This window comes from Sinocyclocheilus anshuiensis, unplaced genomic scaffold (assembly GCF_001515605.1).
Source record: "Sinocyclocheilus anshuiensis isolate Anshui unplaced genomic scaffold, SAMN03320099.WGS_v1.1 scaffold1563, whole genome shotgun sequence".
Lineage (NCBI taxonomy): Eukaryota > Metazoa > Chordata > Actinopteri > Cypriniformes > Cyprinidae > Sinocyclocheilus > Sinocyclocheilus anshuiensis.
This window is the reverse complement of record NW_015552706.1, coordinates 643,411-660,989: the sequence shown is the minus strand read 5'-3', so window position 1 is coordinate 660,989 and position 17,579 is coordinate 643,411. Positions and strand designations below refer to the sequence as shown.

The following is a 17,579-nucleotide window of genomic DNA, read 5'->3' as shown; positions in this document are numbered from 1 at the left end:
TTTTTCTTCATTATTATTATTAAACTGACTTTATTTTGAACTTACAAATTCTTCGTCTTTCTGTTTGATTTATATTTCTGATGGCTTTTTAAATATGACATAGGATTGTATCTCTTATGTTTGCAATAGAATCTGCTCTCTTTCTCTGTGAACCGCAACATAATAGTATCTTTTCAGGCCGCACAGAGCAGCACGATGCTGAAATCGTTTCCATTTTTATGGTTTAATTTCACTTGTAATGATGCAACAGGAGAGTGAAGGTCTGTTGAATTAAATGGGGCACATTTTAGGAGGATGAGAGAGGAAGGAGACCACCTTTACCCCTTCACCCTTCTTAACAGCAGGTGCTGCAGACATTATCAGGACTTTCAGCCTCTGCCTGCCTGATTTTCTTTGATTCTCATCCACAATTGTTTTGAACTCCTTGTAAAGAATACAGAGCATAGATATGAATGTGACAATAAAAGATGAGTAAACAAGTGTCGTCTTGTGTCTGGACTGTATTTGTGTGTTTTTGTCTCTGCTTGGGCACATTTTGCTTAGATTTTCATCCTAATTTAAAATGCTTTATATTACAGTGCACCATTTTTAATATTGACTGCTTGTGTTCTTCAGTGAATTTAATCATTAGATATTCAATGTAATTTTAATGCAAATATTGGCATGGTTTTTGATATGATTACGAGATTCATGTAAACTAATTTGACCAAGATTTGTTGTCACTAATTTGTATCTCAGTAAATATAAGGTTTTGAGTCAAAAGTGCAGTTACACAACTATATATACTTTGTAAAAATAGTTTTGTATTTTGGTTTCAAACACCTCTTAAAGATTTTAACACAGTAGAACTACAGTGAAGGCAGATTTAAAAGAAAAAGGTAGACCTATGTTCTCAAGATAATGAGATTTTTATAGGTCACAAAGTAATATAATTTTAAATGATATTATAAATTAATACATTAATTCATGCAAATGTAATTAATTGATAACAGGATACATTTTGATTGCATTTGGAATATCTAAGTTGAAGTATAAATTGTTTTGTGTGTTACAATTGTTTACTGTATAAATGTAGCTGAAAAGCCTATTATAGCTATGGCAGGTTCCCATTATGATGAGTCTGACAACTAGGCCTGGTCTCCCCATATAATTTGAAAAAACGAGAAAGCGTTGACGTTAGAAAATTAATATGATTTTCTTCAAGGAAAAAAAAGTCTTCTGAAAGTTGTGCAATTAGGCTACGTGAGACCTGAGTGTTTTTCCAGGAAGAAACGAAATTTTTCTCCCCTTCGGTTTAATCGTGGAAGAGGATTAATATTTAAAGAGTTATTACAGAAATCACCAGGAATGATTAAAAAAAAGTATTACTCCATTTTGTATTGCATTTATGTAATGTTTATTTGTTTGTCGCAAACTAGTAGTTGACTGTTGCTTCATCTTTTAATTATTTTTGCATCTATGCATTTTATTAATTCTATTTATCGATTAGTCGTATTAAACGACTGACATACAACTGCTAAACTTTATTTTTTATACTAAATACTTTATACTAAATATTCTTTATACTAAATGAGAACGCTTTTGATGTACGCATAAAATGTGTATTTCCTGTATAAGTCTATGTTTAAATAGACAAATATAAAAGGTAACTCACAACCTAGAACATACATTGTTAGCCTATTGATAATAGAAAATATGAATTAGGTTAAGTAGCCTACTATGTACAAATAATGTACAAATAAAAAGTATTTATGCAATGTTGTGAATATATTTTAAATACACCTATGTGTTGTTATTTGGCTGTAAATATATGTCCTATTTATGAACATCTAAAGGTTTCATTTATAGATCAATGATTGGTGGACATCTGTGACGTAGGCGTCACAGTTCTGACCAATCAGCGTTCGGCGGTAAGTTTCAAAACACAAATGGCGACGGAGAGAACTGAGGCGTGAGTATTGTCTATCAAACCATAAAGACATATGTGGCATTAATAAAATATTTGAATTATTTTATAGTGCTTTATACGTTTAAAATGCCCTGTCGCTATTGGAATCAAATTAGTTCTCTGGCAAGTCGTTATTTGGATGGTGACAGCTAAACGCTGTGTCTAACGTTACCTTAAGTCACCGCTGTAACTGTAGTTTTCGCTAAAATACCATCAATACAGTTATTGTTATTACAATAAAAAGGCGGCCACTCAGTGTGAGCCACCACAGTGATTACATTAACCCTCTAAAGCGTCTTTAAATAATTTGTAACCATTTAGTGTTTGGTGTTAGACCCAAACACCCGTTCTCATAACTCTGTATGACTGTCTTCTTTATATTTGTGACCGCGTACATTCAACATGCTGCCACACTATTTGAAATACTGCACCGATGAACTTTCACGAGAACATTTTAATTAAATAATTTAAGACAGTTACCCTCGGTTTCCAAGACCAGGCTTAAAGGGTTAGTTCACCCAAAAATGGAAATATCTGTCATTAATTACTCACCCTCTATGGGAGGGTCAGAGAGCCTTCAGATTTCATCAAAAATATCTTAAAGGGGTGGTTGATTGCGATTTCAGTTTTTTGATGTTAGTTAGTGTGTAATGTTGCTGTTTGATCATAAACAATATGTGGAATAAAGGTAAATTATGTGAAAAAGAATGCGTTTTTTAACAAACGAAGCATTAACACATGTTAGACTGCACCCCATAAACACAATCAAGCCTATAAAAAAAACAGTCAACCACCCCTTTAAATTGTGTTCCGAAGATGAATGAAGGTCTTACGGGTTTGGAATGACACGAGGGTGAGTAATTAATGACAGAATTTTTTTTTTTTTTTTGGGTGAACTAACCCTTTAAGCTAGTCCTGGACTAAAATGCATGTTTGAGCTGTTTTAACCGAAAGCCAGATGCACTGACATATCATAAAATTTGTCAGTGTTATTGTTTCGTCTCAAGATGCACACCAGTAATGTTTTTTCTAAATCACATTTATAAAAGCTACTTAAATTCCTTAATTGAACTAAGACTTAATCCTGGCTTAGTTTAAGCCCTGTCTGTGAAACCGGGCCTTAATCTTTAATCAGAGGATTAAACAAAATGACCCAAGATATTGAAAGCCTCAAATATTCTCAAGCTGATGTTTGTTTTTACTATGGTCCTTGTTTTTAAGGGCATAAAATATGAACAAATAAGATTTAATAAACACTAAATAATATTCTCTGATTTCAGGCTTCTGGAAAGGACTGACCCTTCCTTCCTGAAATCATGCAACACCACCGAAGTGCAGGAAACAGGAGAGGGAGAAATTATGGCTCCTTATCTGATGGTAAGTTTGTGTTCTGCTATGTGTAACTGTAGTTTATGCCATAACTAACTTTTAAAAAAATTCAACATTATTTAACAATAAATTGGGATTTCCTTCAAATTATTTTATTTATTTTTTAATTGGATTGGCTAATACCCAATTGCCATGGTTTTATTGTAGTAACAATAACTGTAGTACTGTGGTATAAAGTTATTTACATTAAACATATATATACATTAATGAAATATTGATGTTTTATGTTCTGTGATGGTTTGCGTAGGACTGCAGGCGAAAACAGAAGCATATATTCAGACAGCTGTGTGTGGTGGATGACATGATCCAGCTGCTGGCAGGTCTAGAGTCAGCGGATCAGCTGCTGAATGAGCCATGTCCCCAAAACCCAGGTAACACACATCATGGATTATTGTATATGACTGTTCATTGCTACATTTGCGAAATGGTGCTTTGTTTCGGGTGTGTTGGCACACAGGTAGTGAAGCTCGTTCTGCATGGAAAGCATTAAAAGCTGAATATCAAGAGAGAGTTCAGGAGGTGGAGGGGCTGATCAACACTCTCCGGGTTCACATGGAAGAGCTTCAGGGTAAACGGAAGACACTGGAGACTCTACTGTCCATTCTGCAGCTAACGGTAGTCAGACTTTTCTTTTTTCTGTCTGCCTTTCTTTTATCATTCAATTCAGGAATGGCTTTTTATCGGATTCATCTAGCACATAAGATTTATGCATTTGATTAATCTGATAAAAAGCATTTTTTTGCAGGTTGTTGCTGTGTGGCTTTAAACTCATGAACTGAAACAATGATAGCTAAACATGGAGCTTCACTCTTGCATATTCTTACTGTTGTATTGTACATGAAATCTCATTCTTGTTCAGAAAGAGGAGTGCAAAGAGAAGGAGAGAATCACAGCTAAACGAAATCAGAGGGCTGAGGTAAGCCATCCACTCACTTTAGACTTCCAATAATTTCCACTTTTCTTCACCAAAAATGGCTGTGGGATAGGGTGACCATACGGGCCATTTTTACGGGACGCACCCTTGCCAGGATTTCTATATTGCCTAAAATATCCAGGTTTTGGCTGTTTGCACTGTGCAGATCGATTGTTGTATGGCATTATTTCACGAGCTATAGAGAGCAGAGCAGACGGCTCCTTATGCTTTCAAATCGCTCTCGCGGTACTTTGGTGTCATACAATGATCAGTGCGCAGCTTCAAGTCGAACGAACGAACAAACACGTGCGTGTATTTGCATCGCTTTGATCGTTCTCACCTTCTCACGTGTGATGCGCCACGATTGGTCGATTATGAACAATACCTGCATATTATTGGTCAAACTACTTTGGATGTTTTAGACAATATAAAAATCCTGGCCAGGACGTGTCCCGTATAAATGGCACATATGGCCACCCTACTGTGGGACAAACTGGTAGAATCAGCTTGGTTGAATTCTTACTCCTTTCTCTCACACAGAAACAAATGAGCTTTCAGTTGGAAGATTCCCTCCAGGCAGCCCAAAGCGCTATGAATGTGTGTGATTTGCGGCTTTCTAAGTTCAAGGATGAGGTTGAAAAACAGCATGCTCGAATTAGTGACTGGACAATATTAAGAGATGGGTGAGTCTGTATATGTCAGTCTTTTTATTTTTTTTTTGCTACTGTTTTTGCTGTTGTTTGAACTTCAGGGTTCATCAAAGACTCCAAAAAAAATTTAATAATATCCCAGTTTCCACAGAAATGTTAAGCAGCACAACTGTTTTGAACATTGATAATAAAAATAATTAGAAATGTTTCTTCAGTGGCAAATCAGCATATTAGAATAATTTCTGAAGAATCACGTGACACTGAAGACTGGAGTAATAGACCTTTGTCAGGTTAGATGCCATATTGAATTTGAGAGAGAGATGCATAAATCCCTAATTTACAGCTGCATACTTTAGATTTTTAACTGTCATAGTGACTGTGTTAGGTTGCTGATTACAGTGAAGATTCTTCAAATATTCAAAATGTTTTCATAACACAATAAGCTCCCCTTCTCTTCCTCTTATTTTCTTTGTCTCTCAGGCTGCAGACCTTGGTCACAGTGACTCACAGAAACATGCAGTTCAGGCTGCTGTCAGTCAGTTCCTCTGAGCTGTGCCTTGAGCTCTTGCCTCGTGCTGCCGAAAAATCACTTGAACCCCAGCGTGTCTCCATCACCATGACAACCAGCGATGAATTCCATCTCCAGGTACTGTGTCTCAGCATATCTTTCCCTATAGTGATGCTGAGATCTGTGATACATGAAGTGAATGATGAATTGCCAAAGAAAAAACGTGCTTCTAAATTATAAAACATATATTTTGAACATGCCTATATTTTGTACACACACACTTCACTCACATTATGATGATACTATAATTTGTTATGCTGTATTAAATAGGACAAGAATGCAAAAAACATTATCTTCAGCACTATTTACACTACCAAAACTTAAAACATGTGGAACCTCTAAAACTATTTTTGACAAACTTTTGAATTAAACTGATACTGCTGATATTTAAAAAACTAATATTCCTCTAGAACTATATATTTTTTTAAAGCTTTTCTGGTTTTCATTTTCTTTTATTACATTATTGTAAATATATCTCTTTTTCCTTCGTTTCAGGTGTTTCAGGGAACAGCTGGTCTTGGAGAGGAGGCGGTGAATGGGCGTCTTAGGCAAGTGAGCGCGGCCCTTGTGGAGGTGATGGAGCGGTACATAAGTCAAGGAGAGATGCTGTCTGAGATTCAGGCTCTGCACTCCAGGTACATTTTCTTAAAATGTGTACATACGTTTCTCATAAATCTTATTATCATTTCTATATTTTATGGCAGTAAAGTTCAGATTCATCACAAGTTACTGATAAAGAAAAAGGTTCATCTGTGAAATGTTGTCAGCCACATAGTCTTTTTTATTGCTTAGTTTTTATTGCTAAAAAGCTACATTACTACATTAGCTTACATTGATTCTTTTTAATACTACACCATGCAAGCTTGCAATAATGTATTTCATTAAAGTAACCCGTTCACCACTGTCTTTTATGGTTTTATTGGATCTCAGTTGCTGAGAAATGTTTTAATTTAAGTCAACAACACTGGATCTCAACATTACGTTCTATAAAGCAAGAAATGGGAAACTGGCTTTACACTATGAAGAAATTTACTTCCTGTATCTCGTTTAAATTTTTTCGCTTGTTTCGTCAGGTTTGCGATAGATTGGTGTCCTGCTGAAAAGCTTCTGATCTTTCTCAAGACTGCGACCACTGTATGTCAGCTGAGGGCTGAGGAGGGATACCCATCACAAGGCCGAGCTACTCTCCTGTCTGTGAGAAAAGACGGCAAGCTGCTTGATATCACCGATCTACAGGTGAGGAAGAGTGAAAAGGTTTTATTACAATTCACTAATTCATATTTCTTATTTACTAATCATGACGCAAAGCATCAAAATATGCAAATATCCATGTCGTTGCTGATTTTTGCACCAAATTTGTGCCATATTCAAACTTCATAAATGTTATTCCAAATTCTTATAAATTGTACTCATTGTGTTCATGCTGACTTGGTATGTTTTTGAAAAACATTTAAAGTTTCAAGAAAGGTTTCAATTTATCACCACCATCAAGTGTAAAGTAATACCATATTTTCCTTACACATTTAATGCATGTGAGTTTTTATAATTTCAAGTGCAAGTTTTCAAGTGTATTTTTTTCAAGGTAAAAAGTATTTTTTTAAATAAATATCAGGAATTATTAATTCATAGATATCATTATACTTTTACACTTTTGCCCCACTTGACATTTTTACATTCTGAAGTAACCTTGCCTTGGTTTAAAGGTTCCCCCCCCCCACCCCCAGTAAATAGTAGTATAAAATTATGCTAAACTATTTAATGTTTTCTTTTTATGAATTTCATTCATTTAATGATGTTGTATTTTATTATTTTTTTATTGCTTTATTACGATATCAGAACAATTGTATCATTTTTAAAAACTTTTTAATGCTCCTCCAAAAATATCAAAATTAATTTTAATACATAATTTGCTCCTCATAGAGGAGCTGCATTCAAGTCATTGAATGTATGAATTGCATTTTAATGCACGTTTAATAGATTGGTCTTTTTGCATGTGATGTGAGCATAGCTGAGAGGCTATCATGCTGCATTGAGACACAGCATTTTCTGAAAATGTTCCCAAGCCAAGTCATTGGTATATCCCCTCTTATAGGAGGCCATGATGTTACCAGCTCAGATCCTTGCAATGTTTTTCTCTGCCATTTCTGAATTCAGTTTGTTCATTCATGCATCACTGTTTTCAGCCCCCGGTGCAACATCCTGTTCTGACAGAGTGGCTTGAGTTTCTCTCCTCCAATCTGAACATCTGACATCACAAAACTTACTCCAGCCCTGATCTTCTGGTTTGACTTCATCGTGAATGTCATGGCCTGTGTCAGAGTCTATTATATTACACATAATCCATTTGCATTGTACAGTTCTAGTTGTATTGTTGATGCTACATATAAATGAATGTTTGTGTCTGCATTGTGAGTCATAAAGTATTTTCAGACGTTATCTAACCAACCCAGACTGCCATTATTATTATTATTATAATTATTATTTGCATAAATAACCCGTGCCAAACAGTGTTGGGGAACTTGAAAAAAGTAATCTGATTACGTAACTAGCGTTACTTGTAATGCGTTACCCCCAACACTGGTGCCAAAGGATTGGAAAAATCAGCCTTTCAATTTAAGACTCATACTGTATGTTTTCAAGTAGCAAAGAGCTCTGCATTGTTCACCTCAGTAAATACAGGTCACATGACATCTCTCAGCAGTGTAGTTTAAACGTCATGTTTGTGTCTATTAAAAAAACAAAAAGGTACATAAAATGAATCTAAAATGTATTAAATGGCATCCGGTTTTCACTTCCCTCTGATTTACAGTCAGCTCTTGTTTTTCCACACTAGAGGGCAGCACTTCCTGTGAAAAGCATCACATGCATATTGTTCCATCCGCTATGGTCTGACATAACAGGTTAGGTAACGATTTAGACTATATCTGGAGACTCAAGTTTGTTCTTCTGCTGCCTGCATATTTAATCCCCCTTTTTTTTTTTTACTACACAACAGTTGTGTAGAATCATTGTTCACTTCTGAAGTGTTGTATATTTCCATCTCAGACACGAAAAGCTGCTATCACGTTGGCTTCTGGCCACCCCCGGGCTTGTTATGAAACGAGATCAAATTCACAGTCATTTTTTACTTCCTGTGGTTGTTCTGACATACTCCGCTTGGCACTTAGAGCATGACTCCACTTTCTGAACTACTTATCAGCCGTCAGGGGCTGCACAACAGGAGCTGCTCTCATTGGCCAAATAAGATGTGAGGTTTGCTCTGGATTTGGCCAATAGGGAGCTGTGAAAGTGATTATGAGGGCACAATGACCCAGTTCTGGGTCCATGTGTGTGGCGAGCACTGGCATATTCTTGGTTTATTCTGGTGCCTGCAATAAGAAAGGGCCTGGACTACGTGATGTGCTTAGACAATCACCTTTGTAGATCAGATAATGACTTTTGACCCTTTGAGTCCTTTGTAATCACCTCAGTAAACTATTGCTTTCTTGTCCCTCTGGTTTATCCTGAATAAAATCTGGTTTTGTGTATGTAATAAAAGCCTTAAAAAGATCTTACACAGAATTTGTAGTATCTTGTAATCAGTATTTTTTTTGCATAGCTGATTGAACATACTTTCCTTTTTTCATTTCACATCGCTTTGTCATTTAAAAAAAGTGCCAGTTTATTTCTTGCTAGTATTTACTCAAGTCAGTGTAATGAGTTGATTTATAATTAATGAGGGTAGGTATTGTATTTTTTCCCTCACTTGATCAATGTTTTCTGATTACTCGTGTTTACTGTTATTGAATATTTTAACTTTTTCAAAAACTTTCCTGTGTTAGGTATAGTGATTCTATTGTGTGTTAAGGATTCAGTATTATTTAATGTCACGTATGTAAATTTACAGTATTCAATATTTCCAATATTTCTCCACTTTTTTTCCTTGATATATGTATAACCGTTCAAATGCTTGGGGTTGGTAATTTTTATATATATATATATATATATATATATATACACACACACGTGTGTTTGTGCAGTGAAATATTTTTACAATATACATTCTTTTCTATTCATTTCTTTTTTTTGCGCTGAATAAAGTATTATCAAATTGAACTGATCCCAAAATTTTGAACATGAAGTACTAGTTTAATTCTCAGTCCTGTTTAATGGCAGAGCTTATGGAAAAGAATTGGCATAATTTCCTGTCTTCCATACTTGGTACACACATCAGCTCCCACTAGAGGACCCACTTTAACCTTACTATTGAGGACAGCGATGATACATTTTGCCTAGTGCTCTCTTGACATTGAAAAGCAACTTCTTAGTATACCTAGTATACTATATATAGTACTTTATGTAATAAACGTGTTCAGTACACAGATAAACCAACATTTATTCAAGATGCAAGTTAAAAACATTACATAGAGATATTTATTCCAGATATCTACTTGAAAAAGATAAAACATTACATTCTTGTTTCATAAAATGCCTTTATGAAGAAAACAACTGAAATACATGTCTTGATATTCTATAATATGCATACACTCTACTTATATATCTGTGCTTGAATAGATTTATCATCTGTGTTGAGCATGTGAACATTACAAAAAAAAATATATATTATACATTTTAAAACATTTAAAGTATGTATATCATATTTACACATATTTTACAAAGTCACAGGGATGTGAATGTGTGTGACTGTTCATACCACGCATAGCTTGCATTATAGTTACAATGATCTTAATTTTCTGAGTGTGGGTATAGCAGGAACCCAGGCCGGACTGGGTATGAGGAGACGCTTGCCGGTTTTGTGCTGTCGTCCCCTCTCTGGAAGTGGCCTGGAGATCCTTCTGGCCTGGCTGTGACTCCTTGCAAGAGGCATTTTGCACTTGTTCCCCGTGTAGATGCAGTCCAAATGTGAGTGTTTTTGTCTGCTTTATTATTAGCTTAATCTTACCACCCATTTCAGGTAAATACTGAAATTGGCTCAAGGACCCTTTAATCTGCCCTATATGGTTATCAAGCCATAAAGGCTACTGACCGACCATTAGACACCAAAGCGTCCCTTTAAATGTGTCATCAAGTGCTTTTAAGTGCCAAAGGCATGCGTTTGCTTTCTGGTGGGTTCTCTTGGAAAAGAGTTCTAATGTTTGTGCCCGTTCTGTCTTTCAGTGACCCACTTTCACCAGCTTCTTGCAACCTCAGGCGTCAATGCGGAAAGAGAGCAGCTTCTCTGAGTGCATGTTATTCAGCGTGCGCAGGTCAGGAAGTTTGAGCAGCAGCTTGGTGAATCGGGAGGCGTCATTAGGGGCGTTCTTGCTGACGAGGGTTCGGAGAGCCCGGATTAAACTTTCCTGAAGCATCTCCACTGAATTCATGTTTTCAATGCCAAAACGGTCTGTGCAACAGAAACAAACAATGACAGATTGAATTAATTAGTAGATCAAACTAAGGTATAAGATATTTTTGAAGGTTTGGAATGACATTATTTGATTTATCCCTTTAAAGGTATAGTTCACTCAAAAATGAAAATTCTGTCATCATTTATCAACCCTCATGTTGTTTCAAACCCATAAGGCTTTGGTTGATCTTCACAAATTAAGACATTTTTATGAAACCCGAGAGATTTCTGTCCATCCATTGAAGTTCCAGGTAACCAAAAGGTCATAAATCATCATATAAAGCGATCATATTGTTTCAAAAGACTTGGATTAAACTGCTCAATTCATAGGGATTAGTTTTACAATTACTTTTTTGGATCTTCTAAGTTTTGGTTACATTCAATGGAGGAAGAGAAAACTCTGAGGTTTCATTAAAAATATCTGAATTTGTGTTTCGAACATCAACCAAAGTCTTATGGGTTTGGAACAACATGAGGGTGAGTAAATGATCACAGTTTTAATTTTTGAGTGAACTTTCCCTTTAACACTAGTATGCAACCTACCTGCAGACACCAGCACGACTGCAGTGAAGAGTCCCAGTTCTTCTGCAGAGAGCTCTAATGCATTGAGTTTTTCACTGAAGTCGAACATGGTTCCCAGCAGATTGCCCATGCCCATGCTTTTCAGGGCCTCCAGGCTGTAAGTGGTGCCTGAGATGAACGTTACGGTCCTCTCTTTTACGTTGAACAGAGAGGAGAAGCGCACCATGAGGACCTGCAGGAGATAATCAAAAACAAATACACACTTAGTAAAACCATCAAGGCGAAACTGGCATCGTGATCTTGACACAAATCAGATGTTTTAAATAAAACACCATCAACTTACCTCAAACGTTCCGGCCTTCAGCAAAGTGACCTGGTCGTTCTGGGGTAGCGTGCTAAACCCTGGGATGTGTTTGGCGAACTCCACCACCTCTCGCACCGCTGGGGTGAAGCTGAGAGAGAAGTCTTCCCAGATTTCCTGTGGCGTTTTGTTGGGGTCTGAGTAAGGATGCATGTTCATTGGGCAAGCCTGGAAAAAAGAAATCGTCGTCACTTCCAAGTCTTATTTACTTGGTAATCACCTTTAGAGTCACTGATTTAAATATCAAAGGTCTTACCAGCAGAATCTCCTTGCGTTTTTTCCATGGACAGTTCTGCCCCTGGGAGCTGCTGTTCATCTCCTGACTGTGGTGGACGCTAAAGAGGTTACTGTTTGGAGGTCGCTGGCTGTTGTTATTGTGCTGCTGATGTTGCCCAGGTGCTTGGGAGGCTTGAAAATGGAGGCCACTGTCTGGTGGCACCTCGAAGTTGTTACAGTGATGAGCGACATTATTATCATGGTGGTAGATGGTGTTGTGGCCATTGAGGTGGTATCCAGCCATGCAGCGATTGCTGCTTTGGTTGTCCAGCTCATCGTTTTGGGGCACCAGTGCTGGACCTAACTTATCATGGGCGTAGACGAAGGTCTCACGGTGTGCTCTGGTTATGGCAGCAATGGTTTTGTCTACACCTGGACTGGAGCACGGTGGTGGAGAAGAAGTCAGAGATGGGGGACTCTGAGCCGGCTGCACCGATGGGGAGGTTGGGGTCGGAGGGGAAGGGGACGGTGCTACGGGCACTGCGGGGGGCTGGGCTTGCGGTCCCACTGTAAGCCCCGGGCACGGAGATGAGGAAGAGGAAGAGCAGGGGGTGTTGGATGTGATGCTCGCCAGCTGGAATTCATTCTGAAGCTGGTTGTTCACCATGTTGTTCATGGCGTTCTGCATCTCGGCCAGCATACGCTGTTTCTCGCGTTTTGGAATACGGCCGAAACGAACAGCTAGGGGTTAAGAAAGGACAGAAAATGTCACAGATTCGTCATATTTATGTTGTATGTCAATGCTCTGTTTAGAAAAGTTTCAAGGGATGTAGGATATAATGGTTCCATATCAGATACCGGGTGATATTTTATTTTTATTTTTAATCTATTGGTATCAGCTGATATTGGATATGTAGTTGTGTGTGTGTGCTCATTTTATCCCATTTTTACATTACTTTAGCCATAATCTTTTGCTTCAAAGTTAATCTTACAAACAAACACTAATAATTTAAAAACATATTTTACTTTTAATATTGCTTAATATTAATACTAATATTAGTAATATTACTTTTAATTGTAATATTTAGCAAATATCAAGAGTTAATATAAATTGTTATACTGTACAATCATGTGTTAGTTTTTAAATAGTATAAATAAAGTAAATAAATTGTATTAATTTTAATATTTGTATTTATTGGTTATAACATTTTTGAAAGATATCGGCTTATCTGTAGCATTCAGAATTCTAATATTGGCGCATCCCTACATTTTTCTGTAACTGTTTCTCTGTATTTCTCTAAGTTTGGCTGTATAGATATTTACCGTCACGGGACATTCCCACAGACAGACACTTTTTGAAACGGCACTGCTGGCACCGGTTCCGGTTGATCCTCATAATGGTACAGGTTTCATTCTTCAGGCACTTTTTGTACTGGATATTCTGCTGGATGCTGCGTCGAAAGAAACCCTACAGACAAAGCAGATAACGTAAATGTTATTTCGTTTCTTTTTTTTTTCCAATTAATGCTTCTTTATAAAAAAAATTAAATATTTCCAATTAGTAAACTTTTCAAAATATAAAAAAAAAAAAAATGCAATCAACACTATTTTAATGGTGCATGTGTATGTAAATCAATGCTGTTGTCTTACCTTGCATCCCTCACAGGCATGGACACCATAGTGAAAACCGGATGCCACGTCGCCACACACTTTGCACAGCAACACCATTCCATTCAGCTCTGGGTGGAAAGCCAGATGTTATAATCTTTCTCCTGGATACCATACTATACATTATTCAGGTAAAATATGGTTTTTATTGCTTACTAGTAAGGGTGGCAACTGATTTGTTGGGTGAATTGCGTGCACTTCCACCATCTTCGCGGCCTCTTGGGGATCCACCAGAGCATGATGAGTTTCCGTCCTCTCCTGATCCTGAACTCGAGCTGCTGCTGCTGTTGCTACTGCTGCTGGTGTACATACGTGAGAAATCATGGGATCCATTGGGGGATGGTGGGAACGAAGAGCCAAAGCAGGGTTGTGTAAGGGACTGTAGGCTGCTGTTGGAATTCTCACTGTACATGAACACAGGGCTGGTGCGGTTGGGAGAGACTCCACACGAGCCGATGTACGATATTACCCCACCTAGTGACAGAAAAGAAAGCCACATTTACTAGATAGTCCTCATTGCTGCAATGTGGGAACACACAAAGAGGGAGTTGAAAATGTTCTCAGGTATTTTTTCTCCTCCCTAAAATGATGTTGCGGGCACATCCTCATTAAAATGTTCCCATAAATACTTCTCTCCGCTATACAAGCAGTTGCACCAAAACAGATGGCGCTATGGAAACAAGGAAGCTGAGGGAGCTAGAGAATCTGTTTTTGTGGAAAACAGGGATACTTTCTAGGAACTGTTATTGTAAACTGCATGGGGACATTTAAAAAAAATTACAGCGACCACTCCTTTCTTCCTGAGTTTGTGCCTCAGAGGGCGTTTTTAGTGGTTTATAGTTTCAGTGGCACCAGTGTGCCATGTGAGCAAGCCACATGTGTCTATTATTTCCGTTTATAAAACACACAACCTTGCATGATGTGTCAGTAGCACATGCCTAACCACGTGCATTTATGTATGATATTTACAACTCTGTTTTGTTTGAGTTAGATCCTGCTCATTAGCGTCCATCAGCTCAAATCAGATAAGACTAGTCTTGAGGACTTTGCTCTTGAGGAACAGCGCAGTGTTCTAAAGTTTCAATCTTGGCATTGACTCTAGCATGTATACTATTCCCTAGTGTCTGGTACTTCCTTCTGCCTTTCCTAACCTCTGGTCCCCTGAAATCAAACACAGTCCTTTGCTCTCGTTTTACAGTTCCCTCCTGCACACCTCATCAATGCACATGACGGAAAACCATGTTTTGGTGAGATTTGTGCTTATGTTGTTCTCTTGAATGATGCCGCAATAGATAGATAGAAAGATAGATATTGCTAAAAACTGGTATTATCATATGAGAGACCAAAGTTTATACAGTAAATACAGTTGAGAGGTCAATTTTAAGAATTATATTGAGAAGTGTTTGCAAGTATAATCTTTACAGCACTTTGAATGTCAAAGGCAAACTGGTGTAGATGTTACATAACTGTACACTAGCACAAAAGGTCAAAAAGTCACTGTGTCAGGTGGAGCCAAGACAGGGAAACGTGCTGTAGCTTTGACTCCCCTGTGGTGCTCCAGAAAAACTGGTCTCGCATTAGATTTATCAATGCATGTCCACTAGCCTGCAATTTTGAGTGCACTGTGGATATTTCTGGTATAGTTACATGGCAACCGTGGTTTCAGATCTTCTCCCTGCTTATGCTCAAAAACATGCTTTTTCTGGCTCCTGATTGTGTTTCAGTCCAAACACTTGGACTTTCCTAATCATTCTGTCAAAGGAACTGTGTGAGCTGTTGAAGCGCATCATTGGGGAAGCACGCCTCCCCTCCACGTGCGCCACACAAGAACAGCCTCTCAACGAGACTTTCATTAGGCACGCCTCTCAAAACACACCCGCTTTTTAAAAAAGCTTCAGCATTCATTTACGCCTACACGCAATGAGCAAGCCTTTTACACTCTACATTAATAAACGCAGTCAGTGTTTACGTTGGGTTCATTACATTTGAACCCATATTACATTTCATAACACTCAAGTCTGGGCGTTGCGGTGAATTTATATTCACAATAAGGGTGTTGTCAGAAGACGACGCGAACCGGAAAACCTCTCATTCGTGATTAAAACTAAAAACTACAGCGCTCAATAAATAGTAAGCATTAAAAAATCCTGGTAAACATTTTCCCGCTACGTTATATAATTAACTATGCTGTTAACGGTTGCCAAGCAACAGAACGTTGAATATATACATATATAAAATATGTGACCTGAATAAACGACTGACAATTCACTATCGAGCATTCCAGCCGCGTAATCAGATAAACGTAGCTGTCATTTCATTAAACGGTTTCGAACGCGATTCATCCAATTGGAATTGCGTCGAAAACATTCGATAAGGACAAACAAATCCATAGGCTAATTAACCAATTCTAATACACATTTTCCTCTCTTAGTTGTATTATTAACTAAAGTTAGCCACCACAATCCGCTCATTATAAATGTGTTAAGTCCAAGCATCTATAAAAGGCAGAGGCGGGGATATTTTGTGACGCTGTATTCATGTCAGAGGGAGAGAAAAAAACTGTTACGTTAAAGTGGATCAATTTATTGTCCCACTTTTGCAGTGAACACGGGTTAACGTGATGTCCAGCCCCGCGCATCGCTATTCGGCCCAATCGCAGCGCGCACATGGCTGACTGCCGCGTCACACACGGGCAAACACAGCGCGAGGCGGAATTATGTAATGAGCGCCTGCGCTAACCAATGGCTGTAGGCGGAGAGCGGAGAATGAAAACAAAAAGCACATGGCTAGGAACGGCGGTCCATGTGAATCGAGAGAGTATCTTCGACGCTCGCCTGCATCACAGGGATGTCCGTACACCTGACTTTTCAGTTATGACCTAGTTCCCCGAAATTCACGAGAACACTGTGATGTCCCTGCCATAGTTGGGTATTTACATTCTATGTAGGCTATATCCAGAACTTTCATCACGCCAAATACGACAGAAACATATAAAAGTATGCATACTTGGAACAGCCGTTTTCATTTCACACATATGAAGTATTACGTTTTATGAAGGCATAATTAAGTATTTACACACGCTAAAAGCTATTATGTACGTATTTAAACATACCTTCGCGATTATTTCAGAGCCATGCGTCATTTAGTTATTACAAAATGACGCGGTACACCGCTAGATCGATTTACTATCATGTAAAGGAAAATTATTATATATCTGTGCCGTTCTACTGCACCAAGCTATGCTTATAAATGTACAGTGTAGACCCGTTGCGCAACATTCAGAAGTGCGTAATACAAACTTACTAGCATGTCATTTGACAGTGAAGAAGCAGAGAGGCGACTGAAAAATAATAATAACAGAATAATCAACGAGACTTTTTCTAAAAGCATTTAGAAAGACTCACCTGTGTTGTTTGTATCTACTGCTGTCGTCATGTTGAGCCCCAGTAAAGTCATGCAGGTTTATGACAGAATCTCCAATGCGACACCCCGAGAGATGCACTTCAGTTTTTCTTACAGATCGGTTCTTCTTTACGATAAAGTCATAACTGCCACGTAATGACCGTACTAAAACCGCATAAAATACGAGCGCATCTGCTAGATGCTGAGAAAAGATGTGAAACTCTGCGCAAAGACGTCAGGCAAATGTGGTTCATTCAGTAAAAGGGTATCATACGCCAGTGCGCCTGTTACTCGCTCTATCTGTGTCGCTCTGAACTGTTCTGTCAAATCGACCCGGTTTTGCTTTTTGCCTCGTTCCAAAGAGCATGGATGAGATGAGCGCAGGCGCACAGTTGCACGAGGCTCGAAATGTGTCCATGTGACCCCATGAGCCTCGTGGCCCAGTGACACAGTTTCTCCAGAACACATTTCGGTGCGAATTTAAAAGATCCCCGCGCACGTGGCTGCCTCGGCATTGGGAAATGTAGTCTAATGTGAAGAGTTTGAAATCGCCTGA

At 38.1% G+C, this 17,579-nt stretch overlaps 2 protein-coding genes across 2 annotated transcripts; one reads left to right on the top strand and one right to left on the bottom strand.

Moving 5' to 3' along the window:
• Positions 1-1,888: 1,888 nt before the first annotated feature.
• LOC107667759 (uncharacterized) lies at positions 1,889-7,904 on the top strand. The gene is made up of 10 exons (XM_016459480.1): positions 1,889-1,951; positions 3,229-3,325; positions 3,585-3,708; positions 3,795-3,952; positions 4,197-4,253; positions 4,791-4,933; positions 5,381-5,546; positions 5,964-6,103; positions 6,542-6,704; positions 7,652-7,904. The coding sequence occupies exons 1-10, from the start codon at positions 1,929-1,931 to the stop codon at positions 7,715-7,717; spliced, it is 1,137 nt and encodes a 378-aa protein (XP_016314966.1). The 5' UTR covers positions 1,889-1,928; the 3' UTR covers positions 7,718-7,904.
• A 1,921-nt stretch (positions 7,905-9,825) lies between these two features.
• On the bottom strand, positions 9,826-17,367 carry LOC107667757 (nuclear receptor subfamily 1 group D member 1-like). Its single transcript, XM_016459476.1, has 8 exons — positions 17,026-17,367; positions 13,778-14,095; positions 13,604-13,692; positions 13,277-13,421; positions 11,994-12,694; positions 11,720-11,905; positions 11,398-11,608; positions 9,826-10,851 (listed from the first exon to the last, which is right to left on the bottom strand). Exons 1-8 carry the CDS (start codon positions 17,075-17,077, stop codon positions 10,655-10,657), a joined length of 1,899 nt encoding a protein of 632 aa, XP_016314962.1. The 5' UTR covers positions 17,078-17,367; the 3' UTR covers positions 9,826-10,654.
• Between the last annotated feature and the right edge of the window lie 212 nt (positions 17,368-17,579).